We start from the raw sequence: 22,683 nt of genomic DNA, 5'->3' as shown, positions 1-22,683 counted from the left end.
TCAATGCAATGTCAGTAAGAGGGATGCTTTTCCTTTAAAGAGGCAATCCGGCATTTGAAAAACAAAAAGGCAACCCAGTCACTTGTTTTGGTAAAGTGTTATATTCTTCAAGAATCAATGCCTGTATATCATTAATTTAAGACAAAAAAATTGTATGTACCAATCCCGGGTTGCCACTTTAAAAAGGTGGGGAAATGTTCAAATGACGTCACCAAGTTCCATCTGAGAGTATACAGGAAGTGAAAATGCAGTAGCTCTTTCCAATGAATCAAATGTATTTATTATTTGTAAAAACATTATCACCTTAGGCGATGACTCCACTGCTAAAAAGAAAAAAAACGCAGTAGTTTTATACACATTAGTTACAGTAAGTTACCTAATAAGAAATACTGTAATAAATTTGCGTCAACTACCAACTTGCTTTCTCCTGTGCCATGTGAGATATTACAAACCAAAAAAATGTATATATATATAATATAATGTCGATGAGTCATAAGCGTGGGCTTACATTTCCACTGTAATAGCAAATTAATATATCACGTGCTTCATAACCACGGTTGCTATTTATTCTTATTTTCATAAACCAAAATATAGCCATAAAAATAAGAGAACAAATAGATTCTATCATGGCAAGGTCATTTATACAGTAAACTATAATACAGGCCATTAATGGTTAGGATTCTATAGCCCCCATCTTCACCTGTCCAAACAGATATAAAACATTTTTAAAAGGACAGTTCCATATTAGGTCACATTTTTTAAGTATCAACATTTATATATTCTTATTACAGCAGAGTTGGTGAAAAACAAAACACGTGAATAGACGTTTGGGGTTCTGAGAATATAAAAGCAAAATAAAGTACGTATTTGATTTACATTAGAAACGGAAAATAAAAGCATTTCGGCTCATCCTTCACCACCCACCCCTATGTAGTCGCCCGTTCAATTAGATATTTGGAACTAACCTGGAGGATCACGGTGCAAGTCAAATCAAGCGTCACTTAATCTTAAGCAGACAGTAAAAGCAAAAACAATGACAGCAACATATTAAGTTTCCGAGCTTAAACAAAGGAAGGCCCTCTTCAGGTCTTTTCTGAGATATGTGATGGTTTCAAGTCAGAGTGTATTCAAAGGGCTTCCTTTCCTCATAACGGTCCACTGTAAAAGCACTGCACTGGGAGAGCAGGGAGTCCGGGCCTCCTTCCTTTAGTCCACCTTGACCACACTGTAGATTTTATTTACAAACCAGAAGCAGGCAAAGAAGCCAATGGTACCTGAGAAGAAAGGACAGGGATGAATTTCTAGAGGGGAAAATTGTCTTTAGACACACATTACTGCTGTATACAAATTACACAGTATACATGACACGCAACATAATACATACAATGCGTCTGACATGGGTAATGTGCAATGTACACGTCTCGTACAGACACTCATACATACATATATTTGCACACTGCCCTCGCAAGAAAGGGTCACGTTAGGACACTGAACTTGAAAAAAAAAAACATTGAATTTGTAATCTTGCAAGAACCCACATCAGCCTATTGAAACGCCTGGGTAAGGCAGAGAGGTAGGGTGCGTGTGGCTTTTGAACGGGATGCGGTTTCATCTACACAGGGATGATTTTAGCAGTGAGACGCAGGCCCCGTGGAGCGCGGGGAGGAGGGGACCAGAAACGAATGAATAAAAACACAAAACTAATGAAAGAGCTCAGGGCGTGGCACTTCAGGAGCATACGCTCCCAAAATAACCCTGGCGTCACATCTTATAGCCGCCCGGCTTGCTATCCCACTCAGCGCCACCAAATTTTCCTCCTTTAAAAGGCTGATCAATTCCGATTGAAAGAGGTGGCTGGAAAAAAAGAAGATGAAGCCACAAGTCTGCCAAGGCAGTAGGCACCAACCAGCATTCCGTTTGGCAGAAAGAAATCAAGAGATAGCTCAGTTTGTTTGAGCTCCTCTCTGGAGAGAAGCCAGTAGATAAAATGTTAATTGGGCAAAATCCCAGGAGACGAAGAATTCGTCAAACTCAAAGCCTGTATCTGACGGCTCAATGGGGGCCGTACAAGAAACTCCCGGCTTTAGTTTTGATCAAAGTTTAGAGGAAGTGAAAAGGAAAGAAATAAGAAACGTCTTTTCTTAAAAAGGCAATTAGAAATAGGGCAGATTAGGATTATTCAGATGAAGATCCTGAGCGGCCGGGAGAATGAAGATCTTTTTATTGGATTTATTTTGGGTAGCGATGATCTTCTGCCAGCCCTTTCCAATACTGATTATCCCAGTCTAAAGATAGGGTCTGACACTGCTCCAGCAATACAGGCTACTTATTTGGCCTTAAAATGCCAAGTTTCTATGAGGATGTCATCATAAAACCACAGGCCAACTATGGGAAAAAACTAATGGCTTCAGTAGTAGTTTTGTATCGACTTTCCTTACATGGTGTCCTATGTCACATATGTGTGTGGGTGTGTAAGACAAGGCCAGAAGGCGCCAAAGAGCGCTGTTACCATGTCAACCCTTTGTCCATTTCTAACTGTTCCACACCACAGTAAGGACAGAGGGAGGCAGCTCTGTTCATCACAGCATTGTTGTGTGTGGATACGAAGTAAACGCCCACATTGCTCTCCTCATGGTACACAGCAATATATTTTGAGTGCCAGCGCGGGGAAGTTGCCATAACAGCCGTAGTCAGGGATGCTGGTGCATCTAATAGAATCCATGGCAACTGGTAAATTGGGCGCTGCCCCACATCGATTTTCTAGGAGACGAAAGTCGCCATCTGTAAAACGAATACCTTTAGGATGGTTAACCACAGATCAAGTACTACAAGCAGCAATGCCTAATACGTCTGTTACTTGTTTGCCGATGACCTAAAAAAAAAAAGAGATGTGTGCTCCACTTTAACAGTGCTGATAATAGCTAAAGTCCAGTCAAATGTCTCACTGAGGAGACCAGGGGAGGGCCTGTTGATCTTGGCTAACATGTATTGAATCAGGTCTGATGAACACTATATGTGCATATACTGTGTGTTCGGAAAGTATTCAGACTCCTTTAATTCTCACATTTTGTTACAGCCTTATTCTTACATTGATTAAATTGTGGAGGGGGGGAGAAACAATCCACACAAAATATCCCATAATAACAAAGCAAAAACAGGGTTTTTAGAAAATGTTACAAATCTATAAAATAAAATATGGAAATATCACATTTACATAAGTTGGATGGGCAGTGTCGCTGCACAGAAATTCAGGTCTCTCCAGAGATGTTAGATCGGGTTCAAGTCCGGGCAACTCAAGGACATTCAGAGACATTCCAGATGGACAACCATCTCTGCAGCGCTCCACCAAATCAGGCCTTTATGGTAGAGTGGCCAGACGGAAGCCACTCCTCGATAAAAGGCACATGGGTAGCCCGCTTGGAGTTTGCCAAAAAGGCACCTAAAGGATTCTTAGACCACGAGAAACAAGATTATCTGGCCTGATGAAACCAAGATTGGACTCTATGGCCTGAATGCCAAGTGTCACGTCTGGAGAAAACCTGGCACCATCCCTACGGTGAAGCATGGTGGTGGCAGCATCATGCTGTGGGGATGTTTTTCAGCGGCATGGACTGGGAGACTAGTCAGGATCAAGGGAAAGATGACCGGATTAAAGTACAGAGAGATTGTTGATGAAAACCTGCTTCAGAGCGCTCAGGACCTCAGACTGGGGCGAAGGTTCACATTCCAACAACCCTAAGCACACAGCCAAGACAATGCAGGAGTGGCTTCGGGACAAGTCACTGAATCTCCTTGAGTGTCCCAGCCAGAGCCCGGACTTGAACCTGATCTAACATCTCTGGAGAGACCTGAAAATAGCTGTGCAGCGACGCTCCCCATCCAACCTGACAGAGCTTGAGAGGATCTGCAGAGAAGAATGGGAGAAACTCCCCAAATACAGATGTGCCAAGCTTGTTGCGTCATACCCAAGACGACGAGGCTGTAATCACTGCCTAAGGTGCTTCAACAGAGTACTGAGTAAAGGGTCTGAATACCTACGTAAATTGGATTTATTTTCTATTTTTAATACATTTGCAAACATTTCTAAAAAACAGTTTTTGCTTTGTCATTATGGGGTAGTGTGTGTAGATTGATGAGGGGGAAAAAGTCAAGGGAACTGAATACTTTCCGAATGCACTGTATAATGCATGAGCAGGAACATGGAGAGGTGGCCAGAGAGCAAGGCTGAGTGCTGTTACGCCAACACTCCTCTGACCAGTTTCCCCCCCCCCATACAGTTGAGTGAGAGGGGTTTACTGTGTAGAACAGTCAGTCTGGCAGTCAGTCTGGCCTTTCTAGACCTGACAGAGGGCAGCCTTGTCATGTCACCTCCTCTCAGCATATGAATGAGCTGCTCAGTGCCAGACTTGGCACATGAACCAGGAAGAGGCAAAGTCACTAAATATAACCGATTCATAACACTGGTCTGTTTCTCTGCAGTATAAATGACCACATTTATACTACAAGCTAACTGCACACTATTCCTTTAACATTATGATCAAGCATAAAAATTGCCTTTATATAGTCTGTTTCAAGGATCCACTCCAGCATCAACAAAGACATCTTTAAGACATTGCTGTAAATCGGAGACATCTGCAGTAAAAGTCTAAAAAGTTTACATTTAGCACAGTGTAGCTGTACCATGGCCTCATTTCTATTACAGCATATTGGATGACTGTCATTCATATTCCATTCACCCAGTTCAATGTAACATTGATAGATTTAGGCTACTACATGATACTCAATTTCCCTATACCCATCATGAGGTTGCTACAACCTAGCCTATGAAAAGTTTACAATGTAGGTGCACAGGTCGATAGAAAAAATGTTTAGTGATCAAGGTTACAGTGACACAATACCGCCTTGCACACTATTGCCTGCATCTAGCTGATCTAGGGTGTAATCATTAGCCCAACAGTTGCAAACAAGCGTTTCTATTGCACAAATTCAGGTATGTTTATCCCCTTTTCATTCAGTTTGCTTCCATTTAATAAATGTTTAACAGAATCGATGGAATTAATACACCCCTGATCACAGTTCACTTTCATAGCAGCCACATACAAACAGCATGATCCCTTTGATCGTTGTATAATTCCTTCTCGCATCTACGCGCTCTCCTCCTGTCACATTTCCCCATCATTTGTGGACTTCAGTGCACAAATGAAATTGTATTGGTCACATACACATATTTAGCAGATGTTATTGCGGGTGTAGCGAAATGCTTGTGTTCCTAGCTCCAACAGTGCAGTAGTATTTAACAGTTCACAACAATACACACATCTAGAAAAGAATGGAATTAAGAAATATATAAATTGATACATACTAAAGTGGCCAGTGATTCCAAGTCTACGTATATAGGGCAGGAGCCTCTATGGTGCAGGGTTAAGTAAACCGGGTGAAAGCCGGCTAGTGATGGCTATTTAACAGTCTGAAGGTCTTGAGATAGAGGCTGAAAAACAGCTTCTCGGTCCCAGCTTTGATGCACCTGTACTGACCTCGCCTTCTGGATGATAGCGGGGTGAACAGGCCGTGACTAAGGTGATTGATGTCCTTGATGATCTTTTTGGCCTTCCTGTGACACTGGGTGCTGTAGGTGTCCTGGAGAGCAGGTAGTTTGCCCCCGGTGATGCTTTGGGCAGACCTCACCACCCTCTGGAGAGCCCTGCGGTTGCGAGCGGTGCAGTTGCCGTACCAGGCGGTGATACAGCCCGACAGGATGCTCTCAATTGTGCATCTGTAAAAGTCGGTGAGGGTTTTAGTGGATAGGGGGGTGCTCCCTCTGCTGTTTTCTGAAGTCCACAATCAGCTCCTTTGTTCTGTTGACTTTGAGCGAGAGGTTATTTTCCTGCCACCACTCTCCCAGGGCCCTCACCTCCTCCCTGTGGGCTGTCTCGTCATTATTGGCAATCAGGCCTACTACTGTTGAGTTGTCTGCAAGCTTGATGATTAAGTTGGATGCTTGCGTGGCCACGCTGTCATGGGTGAAAAGGGAGTACAGGAGGGGGCTGAGCATGCACCCTTGTGGGGCCCCTGTGTTGAGGATCAATGAAGTGGCGGTGTTGTTTCCTACCTTCACCACTTGGGGATGGCCCGTCAGAAAGTCCAGGACCCAGTTGCACAGGGCGAGGTTCAGACCCTGGACCCTGAGCTTAATGATGAGCTTGGAGGGTACTATGGTGTTGAATGCTGAGCTATAGTCAATGAACAGCATTCTTACATAGGTATTCCTCTCGTCCAGATGGGATAGGGCGGAATACAGTGCGATGGCATCGTCTGTGGATCTATTGGGGCTGGTAAGCAAATTGAAGTGGGTCTAGGGTGTCCGGTAAGGTAGAGTTGATATGACCCTTGACTAGTCTCTCAAAGCACTTCATGATGACAGAAGTGAATGTTACATTTAGTTCCGCTACCTATGCTTTCTTGGGCACAGGAACAATGGTGGACACAACACAGCTGCCTGACCAGGCAAAAAAAAAAAGAAACGTCCAAGCCAAACCTTCATATCATAACTATTAGCCTCTACACACAGCCTACATCGTTTTCCCCATATTAGCCAATGTCATAGTCAACATAACTACTAGAGCAGTTACACCAAGGGGCCCCAGTGGCAATAAATTAATAAAACCAAAAGCTTACCTTGACTTGGAAGAGTTCCAGTGTTTGATAGCAATAGCCAGCTAGCTAACATAGATAGCATCCCTATTTGAGTAGGCTAAACTAGCTGCATTCATTAGCTAAGTAACTGGAAGAAAAAATACAAATATAGCTAGCCCCTCCATTTAAGAAATGAATTTGTTAAACTGTCAACTAAATCACCACATGCTAGCTGTAGCTTATGCTTTCAGTACTAGATTCATTCTCTGTTCCTTTGATTGGGTGGACAACATGTCAGCTCATGCTGAAAGTTTAGTATAGTTCTCTAAAAAGGATCACTTTAAATGTCTCACTATTTAAAATGTTTCTGAAATTCGCTGAGGATGTTCCCTCCTTCTCCCTCTGAGGCTCCTCCTATGAGCTGGACTGCCAGTAAAACCCTTCTCCCTCTGAGGCTCCTCCTATGAGCTGGACTGCCAGTAAAACCAGAGGTGTGACACCTGTCACAAGGGGGGGGGGGTTGAACCAACAAAAGTGTCGCAACACTAGTGCATTCCTAGGTTTATGCCGTCACTGGAACAGGATACGAGTTCCTGCATCCTAAGTAAATGTGTACAGGAATGGGCCGAGCTGTCCCTTCTGACATTAACCTACTGGGATTCTTCAGAAACGAACCAATTCCCATTCCCCATGCAGAAACGTAAGATCAATAAAGCTCATATTCAGTTTAGAGTAATTAACACATTCAGCATATTTAAACATTTGACCCTTTCTGTTATACACATGTTTTACAGTGTTCTGTTTGTGACGCCTCTAGATTTCAGGTTGATGGTCACTAAACTTGGAGCTGGATGTTGGATGGACTGTTCTCATCTGTTGATAGTGAATGATGCCAGACTGGAGGTACCGGGACAGAGAACACGCCGATTACTATCGAATTCTGTGAACACACAGATAGCTACTACAGACGACCCGTCACTGTCATTCATAAAACTGCAAGCAGCAGCACACTTGACACCGAAGTACTTGGCATTGAAGGATGGGCAAGTTAATGCCTCTTAACCATAGTCCGTGAACAAACAATAGGACGGGTCTTAGCAAATTACACAAGGTAAATGTTTCATTGAGGTGACGCCAACCTGTTTTAGTATCCCAATCAAAACCTGGCTTGCGCAGTGTTCCCAGTTCACTCACCTGTGAAGAGGAAGAATATGAGCACCATGATAGAGGTGTAGCCGAAGTAGAGGATGGTGCTGGCGGCTCCTACGATCTGCAGCTTGGAGAAGAAGTAGTGGACGGCGTAGACGAACAGGTAGACCGCCGTGAAGCCGCTGGTCAGGAAGGCGCGCCACCACCAGTGATAGTCCTACAGGAAACAGGACGTAGGTTAGGCTACAGACAGTGACAGTCTGACTGTAAACAGTCGAATACATCATCATTACGTAAGTAGTAAGCCAGCAGTCGAAATTAAGTCATTGTGATGTCATTTCCACCCATTTCGCCCACTGGGAAGTCCCAGGAAACTCTACCCTGGAAAATGTTTGTAATGTTATTTCGTAGTACACCACAGTCCACATTTCAGTAACTTAACACCTAAACGTTTCAGTAGACCATTACTCTGAGAGAAAGACTCGTGAACAGTAGTTTCCTCTCACCTCTGCACACAAGTGGAAGTAGCACAGCAGGATGGTGGCCTCAGAGCAGGTGATGAGGAGGATGATGAAGACCAGGAAGAGGAAACCAAACATGTAGTACATCTGGTGAGACCTGGAACAGAAGATTACATTTATTTATTTATTTTTAACTTTATTACATCAGCCAAACAAGACTCCCAGCTAAGCAGGTGAGTTGCTTCAACCAGAAAGACACAGACAGATGGTCATACAGATGACAGACACACAATTGTATTACTGTTTTTTCCCCCCTACCAGATGCTGTTGAGGATGAAGAAGAGCTGGATGAAGATGCAGCCGAAGGGCAGGATGCCCCCCATGACGATGCCGGGGACAGGCTTGGTGAAGAAGGACTGTTCTGGGATCTGTCTGGGGATCTGGTTGGTTCTCACTGGCTGCTCAATGGCCTGTAAAATGGAGCAAGACAGAGGTGTGATAACTCACCAAGACATGGAAAGTTGTACGAAAAAACAAAACAAGGGCTGGGTATTAACATGGACAAAATATCATGGTCCGTAGTAATAATCCATCTTAAAGTAGGACTGCTGATCTAAGATGCGTTTTGTAATTGAGATTACATGGACAGAGGGGGGGGATTTTGGACTCACAGGTTTCTTGAAGCCGAAATAGGCGCCGACGAAGGTGAGGGGCACGGAGATGCCAAACCACAGAGCTAAGATAGCCACTAGCGTGCCGAAGGGGATGGCAGCCGACGATCCCTCCACCCACAGGATCAAGTTCATCAGGAAGAAGTCTGCAAATACAATCCTGGGGGGAAGCGAGAGAAAGAAAGGAGAGACGTGAAGCGTCTGTACATATCTCCCTGGTAAGGAGGAGAGTGTGTCAAATGAATGCAGCTTTGGACGCTACAGTATGAGGCCGTCATTGTAAATAAGAATTTGTTCTTAACTGACTTGCCTAGTTACATTACATTTTTACAAATGAGAACAGCCGACCTACCCTGGACACAACAGTGCTGTCAACAGGACATTGGTCTTCCATTTCTCACCACCGAAAGCTGAGGACACAGGAAAATAAGGGTGCAAGTTATAAGCAGGGCATACAGAATAGAGAGACTGTTCAGGCAGAACAGAAATACATATCTAACTGAAATGTTGGATGGAATGTCATGGTCCTGAACTGACAATGATCTGGCTTTGCATTTATATCGTACCTTTCTAAAACTCAAATCTCAAATTTGTCCATTCACGTGTGGTACGCTGATGTGTGTGTAAATGAGGCTTACTCTTGTAGAGGCGTGACGACACGTATCCTGCAGGGGTCCCGAGCAGAACCCACAGCACCACAGAACAGGTCATCAGAGCCCCTCGGTTAGCTGGAGACAGGAACCCCAAGCAGGCCAGGACTAGAGGAGACAAACCTACATCACTACACATAATACTCATACTACAGTTATACAAACACTATTACTCAAGTAAAATAAGAGACGGTAATAATATAACTATAACTGTAATAACTATTACATCAAAGAAAAACTATTCTGAAGACGCTGTAATGCATTGCGAGTTTACATTGCTTATCTGAGTATCTGAGGAAGAGTTACTTACAGAGGGTGATGAAGGTCATGATGAAGATCTGGGTTCCCTGGCCGAGGAACACAGAAAGCAGCATGCCCTTCCTTGGAGGCCGGAACACATCCCCGTGCACCTGCTTCCACCCAGACTCCTCCTGGGCATCCTCCTATTGGGTTAGAGTGAATGACAACCAATCAGAACCAAGAGAACGGTCAAAGTTATGCACATATAAATTGCTTTGTTGCGGATCAGCCAAATCACCAAGACTGAGTCATTAGCCTATCTTCCAGCTTGTCTAACACAGTGCAGCAAAAAACACATCAAGACACATGACGTTACCACATTAGCCAATGGCTGTAAAATATGGTGTAGACATGAACTCTCAGCTTAGCCGAAAAGCAGACAAACAATGATGGAATCTTTTTTTGTTTTTTTACTCAAATGACTTGGCGGCTGTAAAATGATGGCCTGCACTACACCACATTTTAAAAAGTTTGAAGTTTTATGACGCCTCAAGAGACAGCTCCCAGAAATCACAACACCAATCCCCAGTTTGTGCTCAAATGGCTTTCGATAAGCTTACATAGGATATGGATTTTCCTTGTGGTGATGGAACCTTTATCAAGTCTCCCTGTGAATGTGAAATGTTACAAGGGTTTCATTCTTGTGGGTCGGTAAGAAACAGAACACACATTAACTTTTGGCAGACAAATCCTCTGCTATGTCCGACTCACCCATTCACTCTTGATGGATTCATTTGTGTACAATAGAATACAATTGAATAATCTGGTTTACCTGGTCCACCTGGTTATACCTGGCGATGTCCTTGTGCAGAGTCCTCAGCATTATCATAGCCACCATGCCAGACAGGAAGAGCACAATAACCAGAGAGTTCATAATGCTGGAAAGAACACAAGTCATACACCATTAACATGACTAACAGCAGCAGATGAGCACCATAATGTAATCTACTGTATAACAGCACTGGAATGGGAATATTTAACATGACTAAAGTTCCTATCCCATTTAGAGCGATCAACACAATGTTTAGCATATTTGGAGTTTCTGTTAGACACGAGTTCCAGTGTTCTGTTTGTGACATTTAAGATGTGGGTTGATGGTCACTAAACTTGATGCTGTATGTTATGGATTAAACTGATATCTATTGATAGTGATTGACGTCAGACTGGAGGTACAAGGACAGAGGACTTACTGATTATTATTGTATTTTGTGAAACACTGATATATTAGCAGCAAACAAAGTCACTACCTTTTGTTTTGACTTCCTACAAGCTTCTCAGGCTGGTGTTTACAGAGCATGTGTCTGCCTATTAGGATATAAGGGCTTTCTCAGGAAAGTCCTGTTAGACATTTTCTCTACTGTAAGATTTGGCCGGGGTAGGCCGTCATTGTAAATAAAAATGTGTTCTTAACTGACTTGCCTAATTAAAAATAATAATAATAATAAAAAGTCTCTTATGAGGGCTGTCTTGAGAGACCTAACAGACCTGAACCACTGGATGTTGGTGTGAGGCATTGAGACCAAAATGTAATCCCATCTGGAGGCCCACTTGATGTCATTGTTTTCCTGTGAATGAAGAAAGTATTATTCGTAAAAGAGAATACTTCAATGAACTATGCTGAGGACCACACAAATTCAAAAATGGTGTACTTACATGTGCAAAACAAATCATTTTTGTGGTTAATCGTTCTATTGGTCTAACATACCTCGAAGGTGACAGAGTAGGTGTATGTGATCTTCAAGTCGCTGTCAAACTCTACAGGAACCTCCATAGGAAGGCCTTCACATGTCGGTTTTTCAGCATCAGCAGTTTTGATACTGTCAATCAAACAAATATAAAAATCCACTTATATCTGGGCAAGCGGAAGAGTTAAGTACTGTCGCTTATATTTGAATTAAATTCAGAGCATGTCGGTGTGTGTTTGAGGCCGTAGGTTGGAATTCTCCTGAAGAATCTGATATTCTCGTCAGTTTGCCCTACTTTGACACTAGAAAAATCACGAGCCAAATCACCAGAGCGCATGGGTGTTCCCAAAGCATATCCTTAATCCCACATCTCAGTGTGGATGGAGCGTAGTTCATAAAGCACGAATCATCTTATCAGCTCAGTGACAGGTACATTTGCTGTAGCATAGCCTTTATATGCTCCAGTAATAGGGCTAATATATCTGAATGATAAATGTACATTAATCTCCATCGGTCACTGCGTATTATGGCTAGTTCTACAGCCGGTAGTTCCGGGGGTCACCTATTTTTTAAATTTTTTATGTAGACTAAATAATATATCGTTTTTTAAAATTGCAGCTGCAGCGTTTTAAAAACGGCCCATCATTCGAATATCCTCGCTTGAAAAAAAAAAATTGTGCGCACGTGGTCACAGTCTATCAGTTCCATGAAAAAAGATAATCCTGTTCAAGGTTGATATTTAAATGGCCTAGATGTCTTACCTTTGTGGGCACCAGTCCATTGTCTTGAAATACCCATTTGAATCGATTGATCAAGAGGTTATAACAAGTGGTTATAGCCTACTGTTATAACCTGGCATACTTGACAGATTGGTGCCATATCCAAGTTTTTAATACTGCATATTTTACTTTAAATGATTTGAATAGGCTTACAACATCTGTAAAATGTTTTCCTTAGGCCTATATAAGTGTCCTGTTGTTCTAAAATATGCAACATTGCAGTTGACAAGTATGCCTAGCCAGGGCTCGAAATTAAGGGCATTACAATTATTATTTGTTTTTTTATATGTCAAAAACAGACTCTAGGACAATTCTGGGATGATAGATCCAAAGTTCATACAACTCCTGCAAATCCCAAAAGTTAAAAAAACGATACAAGACAAAACATTGTGCTTGTTAAAATGTTGATACATTATTATTTCTTCGCAACAAAGGCTAAGCGCAGCAATGCACACATGGCAATACGCGCAAATGTTCCATAATGCAAGTAGGCCTAGCGGAAAACGCCATTCTAATGCGCACTGCACATGATAGCGGTTTCCTTTTTAGAGGCAAATATTTGCTTGTGAATTTGCGGCTCAGTTGACAGCCGCATTCATCTATTGAAGTACGGTTACTATGCTTAGCCTATTAAAAGCCATGTCCTACGCAAATCAAGGAACCATCATTGTTGTGTGTTCTCTCCCAGCTTCATGGTTTGAAAGAGGCACACAATTCCAGTCCATACTACAGGCCTACAGTATGCATAGCCGAATCATGGATACCATATATTTAAGAGTCCAGCCCCCCGGCTCTGACCCTTTCTTTTCCTCTTCACGCTGGCGGGACCACCATACGGACTGGTATACATTTCTAATTGGGCCGTGGGGTGGGGGCATTCCAATGATTTGAGTCCGGCACTGTTGTAACCTAATGCGTTGTGTTTATAACCAGCTACAACACAAAACCCTTCAAAAAGTATTATAAAAGGAGGGTGCTTTCAGTGCTTCATATGAAACTCTGCTTGGGTATACGGACGATTGCTAAAACTGTTCATTCAATCAAACATATTCATAAATATGGTTTAATGGATTGTATAATTAGGTTTGGACATTTTGAAATCACACCATAACAATAGAACTGCCAATTAATTTACCTAATAATGCATGGTGAATTTAGACCTGCCAGATACAGCAGTGGGGGGGGTAGGTGTTTCGGCCTCCTCTTGTGAAATGTGGAAATGACACTGATCAACAATCAAATCAAACAAACGTGTGGCAAACAGTTTTAAAATGAATATAGGACAGTGCATATTCATAAACACCTAAGGAAGCGTCGGAGACAATAAGTTCAAGAGCTGCTATTGAAAAATGAATACATATGCTTACACACACACCTGATTTCCTCTGTCTGGGTCTTTCTGAAGTTCTTACCTCTTGGGCTCCAGTGTGGCAGCCACCAGACGAGCTCCTCTCCACCCCTCCCCCTCCCCATTGTGGTAGGTGATTTTGATGGCCACATGGTTGAAGACGTAAAACGTATTCTTCTTGTTGAACTCCGACTGAAAAGGTGATAAAGATGCCAGTCAATTACCGCCAGATTCCATAGTGCATACTTATACTAAACACAACCACGTACAAAACAGGTCATCATTAGAGCTATTCAAAAAAACAGCATGTCTCAGTCAAGGTCTAAACGTATGATGGTGTTATTATATTACTATAACACAACACAGCCTGGCTTGAACTACAATTGCCATAGCTTCAAATATCTGGCGTTATCAGATTGATATTGGGCAACCATCCTGTATGTGAGACAACGTAACAGTATGGCTCACATTGATGACACAGGCATCTTTAGCCCGGCCATCGGCAGTGACGAGGCAGCCAATGGGGAATCCAGGATTGCAGTATTTCTGGCTGTCTTCCACATCATAGCACCAGGTGACTGGCATGTTGTCAACAATCCTGAACACACACACATTTGGTTAAATCCAATTAAAATACTCTAAATACACGGGGGGGGGGGATCACTTGCAGGGTTTTTAGTTTAAACAAATCTGTCTCCTGTTCATCCATCTGTCTAACCAAAGGCTGTGCAAAAACACAGTGTTACCCGTGGTATAGGATTAGTGTCATGCTAAGAGGCTCTACTATGCTTGGGGGGTAAGTGGAACGGTATCTGTAAAATTATGTACAATTATCTCAACCTATTCATGAGAAAGATTAGCTCACCAATGGTGCTGGTAGTTCAACTGCATTCCTCTCTTGAGGAAGTCCAGCATGTTCTTATCCTCAGGTTTGCCCTTCACATAGGCTTTGGTGCACAATTCATGGCATTTCACATCTTTTTTGAATGAGAACTGAGGGAAAAATGGAGGAGAGAAAAAAAAAAACTTTATAAGAACTACTGGGTATAACAGGAAGAACAGGGCAGACAAGATAGCGTGAATAACCGGTCTTTCCAGGAGTGATTTAGCAACACAAAACAATGCAATCCAATACCTGAAAGCTGAGCCCAGAGGACCTTTAGGGTAATTAAAGCCCAGTGGTAGATCAGACTATGAATGAAACCTGCAAGGAAGAGTCGCTGTTTGCAGATGGACCTGCAAACTGCATTGTTAGGGGATCTGAAAAACCACAAATCAATGATGGGAAATATCATTATACTCTTAGGTAAATTGTTTATTTTTAGTGCACTATCAGTAGAAATGTTACAAATAGGGAGGTTCAAGGTCCTCCTATGACATCGCTGTCAAAGTATTATACCATTTTGCCATTTCCTTTTGCAATACATCCTTCGTATTGTAGAAGGAAATAGCAAAATTGTATAATACTGGGAAAGATGGGTTAATCTGTGGACATCGGCACAATGGAGATAAGATTAGAATGAAATGGTTGATTGGCTGCCTGTGGGTGGTATTACAGCAATTGCAGAAAGAGGAAATTAGGAATATATGTGTAGCCTAATTAATTAACTACACGTACCATACATGTGAGCGAAAATAGCTCCAAGTAGCAGTATTGCTGTAAGTATTATTTTAACTTCTACTTCATCACAATGCCGGATCCGGGAGCACCCCCATCAGTAAAAAAGCTGACTAGCATAGCATCACAAGTAAATACTAGCGTCTAAATATCATTAAATCACAAGTCCAAGACACCAGATGAAAGATACACATCTTGTGAATCCAGCAATAATTTCTGATTGTTGTTTTACAGGGAAGACACAATATGTAAATCTATTAGCTAACCACGATAGCAAAAGACAACTTTTTTCCCCCACCATTTTTTTCCTGCATAGGTAGCTATCACAATTTCGACCAAATAAAGATATAAATAGCCACTAACCAAGAAACAACTTCATCAGATGACAGTCTGATAACATATTTATTGTATAGCATATGTTTTGTTAGAAAAATGTGCATATTTCAGGTATAAATCATAGTTTACCATTGCAGCCACCATCACAACTCTCACCAAAGCAACTAGAATAACTACAGAGACCATCGTGTATTACCTAAATACTCATCATAAATCATTTCTGAAAAATACACAGTGTACAGCAAATGAAAGACAAAGATCTTGTGAATCCAGCCAATATTTCAGATTTTTTAAGTGTTTTACAGCGAAAACACAATATAGCATTATATTAGCTTACTACAATAGCCAACCACACAACAGCATTGATTCAGCCCAACAATAGCGATAACAAATAAACCAGCAAAAGATATTAATTTTTTCACTAACCTTCTCAAACTTCTTCCGATGACAGTCCTATAATATCATATTACACAATACATATAGAGTTTATTCGAAAATGTGCATATTTAGCAGCACAAATCGTGTTTATACAATGAGAAAAGTAGCCAAGTTGCCAACAATATGTCGGGAGAAATCTTGGGAGAGGCACCTAATCTAATCAGTAACTAATCCTAAACTTGACTAAAAAATACAGGTTGGACAGCAAATGAAAGATACATTAGTTCTTAATGCAATCGCTGTGTTAGATTTTTAAAATTAACGTTACTACGAAATACAGCGTGCGTTAAAGCGAGACCGCACCGAAATTAATGGCGGAATATGAGTTTTGCATTTTTCAACAGAACAACGAATTAACATCATAAATAGTTCTTACTTTTTGATGAGCTCCCATCAGAATCCTGGGCAAGTTGTCCTTTTTCCAAAAGAATCGTTGCTCGGTTGTAGATTGTCGCCTTCAACGTTGGAATTAGCAGTAAACATTAGCCATGTGGCAAAGACGTGTCCAACTCACTATAACGCAGCACTGATAAATATCCGAAAATCGCTATAAACTGATATAACTCGGTTTAAAATAACACCATTGTGATGTCTTTAATACCTATATCGAATAAAAACAGAGCCGGATATATCTAAGGGCTATAACGGGAGCTTTCTAGAACGACATCCAGAGGTCTTTTTTGCGTCATGGCGAAGAGAAGAAAGGAAGGACCCCACGTTGCCAGCCCATTTATAAGCTCTTAGATCTGCCTAGCAACACCATTTCAATTCTCACTATTCGCTGACATCCAGGGGAAGGCGTATGCAGTGCATCTCAACCAATAGAAGACAGGCAAATTAATAAAAGGGACCTCAGAACAGCCTGCAGATTTCTGCATTCTCACATCCTCATAGGAAAATTGCTCCAACTCCAGTTCTGTTTTACTCACAGATATAATACAAACAGTTTTAGAAACTAGAGAGTGTTTTCTATCCAATAGTAATAATAATATGCATATTGTACGAGCAAGAATTGAGTACGAGGCAGTTTAATTTGGGAACGAAATTATTACAAAGTGCAAACAGCACCCCCTATTGAGAAAAGGTTTTAACCACATTTTCTCCCCATTGCTGCAACTCCCCTACGGACTCGGGAGAGGCGAAGGTCGAGAGCCATGCGTCCTCCGAAACACAACCCTGCCAAGTCGCACTGCTTCTTGACACACTGCTCGATTAACCCGGAAGCCATCCGCACCAGTGTGACAGAGGAAACGCCGTCCAGCTGGCGACAGAAATCAGCTTGCAGGCACCCGGCCCTCCATGAGGAGTTGCCAGAGCGCGATGGGAATGAAATCCCGGCCGGCTAAACCCTCCCCTAACCCGGACGGCGCTGGGGCAATTGTGCACCACCTCATGCGTCTCCCAGTCACGGCCGGCTGTGACTGGGAGATCGAACCCAGGTCTGTAGTGACGCCTCAAGCACAGCGATGCAGTGTTTTAGACCGCTGCGTCACTCGGGAGGTGCTGTTAGTTGACTTCAATCAAGCAGGGATTAGAACTTATTCAAATAATTAATAGAACCCAAAATATTACTGCAATATTTAAAGGTGATCTACTACCCCCCCCCCCCAAGGAAGATATATGATGATTGAGTTCCACCTTGTATGGTGATGTCTCAATTCTCTCGCCAAATAGCACCTGGCCCAGGTTCTCAGACGGTCTCCTCTCGTTATCATCTTTGCAGAAGTCAAAGCTGTGAAAAAAAGAGATAACAATGAATGCGCAATGATCCAGCAAAAATAAGGTAAAGTAAAGACGTATGTGCCAGTCAGAGCAACTACTTACACATCATATTCATAGGGCAGAACTGATTCTACTGAGTCCAAGCGATTCACAAATAGCTGGATGAGAGTCTGTAAGGAAGGAGAGAGGGTCTGTATATAGGCATGCAACAGTACAATGACAAGGGAAGACATGGATAATTATTGGGTTGTCAGTATTGGTATTGTTTCTAGTCATTTCAATCTGTATCATTACACACACAGGGGCCTAACATTTCTACTTAAAGAAATTACAATATGTTTTCCAAACATTATTCTAGCTACAAACTCTGCTAGTTAGCTATAGTGTAACTTACTTACAACCAGGCACGGATTACCAATCTGAACAGACTTGTTCGTCAACCTTATGAAAAGATAGGCATTGCATGACTCATGTTTTTCTAGCTAGACAGCCAGCCACTGAGCAGCCAGCCGTGGGGCATAAGCTGCTAGCTAACGAGTTAATGATCTTGGCAAACTAAAAATCAAGTCTAGTTCTCTAACTAGTGAACAATAATTGGGACATAGTCAAATATCATATAGCCCACTTCAAATAAGGAAATCAAAGTATATTGGTCATGTACACAGATGTTATTGCAGGTGAAGTGAAACGCTTGTGTTTAGTTCCAACGGGGCAGTAATACCGAGCAATAAAAAGACACAATTCATAAAAACAACAAAATGTCAGAACGAGCAACGTCAGGGACCGGAATATATATACAGTGGGGAGAACAAGTATTTGATAACCTGCAAAATCGGCAGTGTTTCCTACTTACAAAGCATGTAGAGGTCTAATTTTTTCATAGTTACACTTCAACTGTGAGAGACGGAATCTAAAACAAAAATCCAGAAAATCACATTGTATGATTTTTAAGTAATTAATTTGCATTTTATTGCATGACATAAGTATTTGATCACCTACCAACCAGTAAGAATTTCAGCTCTCACAGACCTGTTAGTTTTTCTTTAAGAAGCCCTCCTGTTCTCCACTCATTACCTGTATTAACTGCACCTGTTTGAACGCGTTACCTGTATAAAAAGCACCTGTCCACACACTCAATCAAACAGAATCCCACTTCTCCACAATGGCCAAGACCAGAGAGCTGTGTAAGGACATCAGGGCTAAAATTGTAGACCTGCACAAGGCTGGGATGGGCTACAGGACAATAGGCAAGCATCTTGGTGAGAAGGCAACAACTGTTGGCGCAATTATTAGAAAATGGAAGAAGTTCAAGATGACGGTCAATCACCCTCAGTCTGGGGCTCCATGCAAGATCTCACCTCGTGGTGAGAAAACCATTAGTAACACACTATGCCGTCATGGATTAAAATCCTGCAGCGCATGCAAGGTTCCCCTGCTCAAGCCAGCGCATGTCCAGGCCCGTCTGAAGTTTGCAAATGACCATCTGGATGATCCAGAGGAGGAATGGGAGAAGGTCATGTCTGATGAGACAAAAATAGAGCTTTTTGATCTAAACTCCACTCGCCGTGTTTGGAGGAAGAAGAAGGATGAGTACAACCCCAAGAACACCATCCCAATCGTGAAGCATGGAGGTGGAATCATCATTCTTTGGGGATGCTTTTCTGCAAAGGGGACAGGACGACTGCACCGTATTGAGGGGAGGATGGATGGGGCCATGTATCGCGAGATCTTGGCCAACAACCTCCTTCCCTCAGTAAGAGCATTGAAGATGGGTCGTGGCTGGGTCTTCCAGCATGACAACGACCCGAAACACACAGCCAGGGCAACTAAGGAGTGGCTCCGTAAGAAGCATCTCAAGGTCCTGGAGTGGCCTAGCCAGTCTCCAGACCTGAACCCAATAGAAAATCTTTGGAGGGAGCTGAAAGTCCGTATTGCCCAGCGACAGCCCCGAAACCTGAAGGATCTGGAGAAGGTCTGTATGGAGGAGTGGGCCAAAATCCCTGCTGCAGTGTGTGCAAACCTGGTCAAGAAGTACAGGAAACGTGTGATCTCTGTAATTGCAAACAAAGGTTTCTGTACCAAATATTAAGTTATGCTTTTCTGATGTATCAAATACTTATGTCATGCAAATTAATTACTTAAAAATCATACAATGTGATTTGGGATTTTTTAGATTCCGTCTCTCACAGTTGAAGTGTACCTATGATAAAAATTACAGACCTCTACATGCTTTGTATGTAGGAAAACCTGCAAAATCGGCAGTGTATCAAATACTTGTTCTCCCGACTGTGTGTGTGTGTGTGTGTGTGTGTGTGTGTGTGTGTGTGTGTGTGTGTGTGTGTGTGTGTGTGTGTTATATATATACATATATATACACACACACATACATACATACACAGTACATACTGTGGTGTGTAAAGATATATGAATAGAAAAGGCGTGTACAGCAGTAGTTATATAGGATGAGCCATGACTAGAATACAGTAAATACATATAAAGTGGTTAAACCGGCATGTAAAAACTATTAAAGTCACCAGTGTTATTACTATGTACAAAGGGCAGCAGGGTAGAGTACCGGGTGTTAGCCGGCTAGAAAAGTGACTGAGGTTCAGGGCAGGCTACTGGGCAGAGGCCGGCTAGTGGTGACTGTCTGATGGCCTGGAGATTGAAGCTGTTTCTCAGTCTCTCTGTCCCAGCTTTGATGCAACTGCACCATCTCCTAGATGGTAGCGGGATGAACAGGCCGTGGCTCGGGTGGCTGAGGTCCTTGATGATTTTCTTGACCTTCCTGTGACACTGAGTGCTGTAGATGTCCTAAAGGGCAGGCAGTGTGCCCCCGGTGATGTGTGACCGCGCCACCCTCTGGAGAGCCTTGTAGTTGTGGGCGGTGCAATTGCCATGCCAGGCGGTGATACAGTCCAACAGGATGCCCTCAATGGTGCATCTGTAGAAGTTCATGAGGGTCTTAAGGGCCAAGCCATATTTCTTCAGCCTTCTGAGGATGAAGAGGAGCTGTTGCACCTTCACCACGCTGTCTGTGTGAAGGGAACATTTCAGGTTGTAAGTGATGTGCACGCTGAGGAACTTGAGGCGTTTGACACTCTCCATGGGGGCGTGCACTCTTTGTGGATGGGGGCGTGCTCTCTTTGCTGTCTACTGTAGTCCACCATCAGCACCTTCATTTGGTTGATGTTTAGGGAGAGGTTATTTTCCTGGCACCACTCTGGTGGTGGCAATCAGGCCTAGCACTGTGTCATAAGCAAACTTGATGATCGAGTTGGCGACTTGCGTGGCCACGCAGTCATGGGTGCACAGGGAGTACGGAAGGGGGGTGAGCACGTACCCCCACTTGTTACGTTAACGTTTTGATAGTTTAGCTTATGACCGGTAATAATAATAGCTGAGAACGCCACATCTGTGCGGCGATGCGTTTTGGCCGAGTGTACCTCCGACTAACTTACATCGAGACGGTAAACATGTAAATTATTTAATGCATACCTTGTTGTACATAACTATGTTTGTCCTGTGCAAATGCGTTATATTTTGGGCTGCTGCAATCCGTAGTATTTCCAACTCATCACCACTTAACTCCATTGTATCGTGGAGTTGAATTCTCAGCTAACGTTAGTTACAATAATAACTTACTCCTGGTGTCACTTGACTAGTTAGCATGTAGCTAACGTTAGCAACTAACTAACCACCTAGCTAGCCAGTAGGAAGGAGATAAAGTACAAATGGAACATTTATAAACTTCAATCTGAAAACATTAATATTTCAAAGAAAACCACCATCCGTGTTAATTTACCTGACAATCATCACCTCCTTTATCGTCTTCACAAAAGCTCACTGGGGCTAAACCCGGAAGGTAGAATCCTGAACAAGTACTGAAGGCAACTAACGTGAACACAAGTACAAAATCCATGTCTATCCGCGTCTTCATTGTCCCGGTTTTGTTGCAAACTTAAATTCACCTGATGTGTAGTTTCGTTTTTAATTCTGCAAGGAGAAGTGACGTTAGCTAGCCAACTTGTCAGCCACTACGAAGACGGCCAGTTGAGTTTAGATAGCTAGCTAGTTAGCGTCTAACACGTCGTTTGTGTGATTGTCGTGAGGAAGAGGGAGGGGCGATATGTTTGATTGGTCGTTTTTCAGACTCTTCTTCTTTGGTTTTATTGGCGAACTACACGCAGAACGTGTATTATCGTCTCCAACTGGACGGCGGTGAAGAACAAAATCACTAGAAAAGTTAATTCCACTACAGGGAAGGGAAAATGTACAGGGTGGGTGGGTGGGACCGCACGATTCATTAATCCATGTAGCGCCTCAGATGTTACATCTTCTAATCATAGAAATACCTCAGCTGCAGAAAACATGATGTCAATCTTTCATGACATATTTACATTTTGTGCTGTGCTGTTTACCATCATTGCTGTAAAAGCAACACAGTCCACTTTCTTCACATGTAACATGCCTGGATCCTGCTGATGACACTCAGGCCTCAGTGCATGTTCTTCCAGACTCTTGTCTTCTCTGTTATTTTATACATCATTGGTCTTCTCGGTAACATCATGTAATTTGAAATTTAGCAAACTACCTAAATTCTTCTTCTTCCATGCTTTCAATGTTCTATATTTGTATATCTTATTTAGAAAGTATGCTGAATATCCCATTAGATTGGGAAAACATGACATGCACATAAAAAAACAGCAGGCCGTGGTTGTTTCTGGACCCTTACTATCTGGGGTCCTTGGGACGGCACTACCACATTGAAGTTGACATTTAAAATTGTTATCGTTAGGAAAAGGGCTAGGAGGTTATTGAAAATGCTATCCTAACCTGCTACGAAAATCACTTCTGGTCTGAACTGTATCAAAGTGGCGTGAAGTTAAGGCA

General features: G+C 42.5%; 1 protein-coding gene across 2 annotated transcripts; it reads right to left on the bottom strand.

Moving 5' to 3' along the window:
- Positions 1-257: 257 nt before the first annotated feature.
- On the bottom strand, positions 258-21,910 carry LOC129858023 (transmembrane 9 superfamily member 2-like). Of its 2 annotated transcripts, XM_055926881.1 has the most exons (18): positions 21,596-21,910; positions 17,893-17,960; positions 17,707-17,800; positions 14,542-14,669; positions 14,145-14,274; positions 13,741-13,868; positions 11,570-11,681; positions 11,350-11,429; positions 10,637-10,742; positions 10,425-10,472; positions 9,875-10,007; positions 9,553-9,672; positions 9,267-9,324; positions 8,915-9,074; positions 8,562-8,713; positions 8,289-8,400; positions 7,828-7,999; positions 258-1,274 (listed from the first exon to the last, which is right to left on the bottom strand). In XM_055926881.1, the coding sequence occupies exons 1-18, from the start codon at positions 21,728-21,730 to the stop codon at positions 1,207-1,209; spliced, it is 2,004 nt and encodes a 667-aa protein (XP_055782856.1). In that variant the 5' UTR covers positions 21,731-21,910; the 3' UTR covers positions 258-1,206. The 2 variants fall into 2 exon arrangements, with proteins under 2 accessions (XP_055782856.1, XP_055782857.1); XM_055926882.1 differs by lacking the exon at positions 10,425-10,472.
- Positions 21,911-22,683: the final 773 nt, after the last annotated feature.

Source organism: Salvelinus fontinalis, chromosome 6, assembly GCF_029448725.1.
Source record: "Salvelinus fontinalis isolate EN_2023a chromosome 6, ASM2944872v1, whole genome shotgun sequence".
In the NCBI taxonomy this organism is placed as follows: domain Eukaryota; kingdom Metazoa; phylum Chordata; class Actinopteri; order Salmoniformes; family Salmonidae; genus Salvelinus; species Salvelinus fontinalis.
Note: the sequence above shows the minus strand (reverse complement) of the source record. Positions and strands in the feature narration are given on the sequence as shown.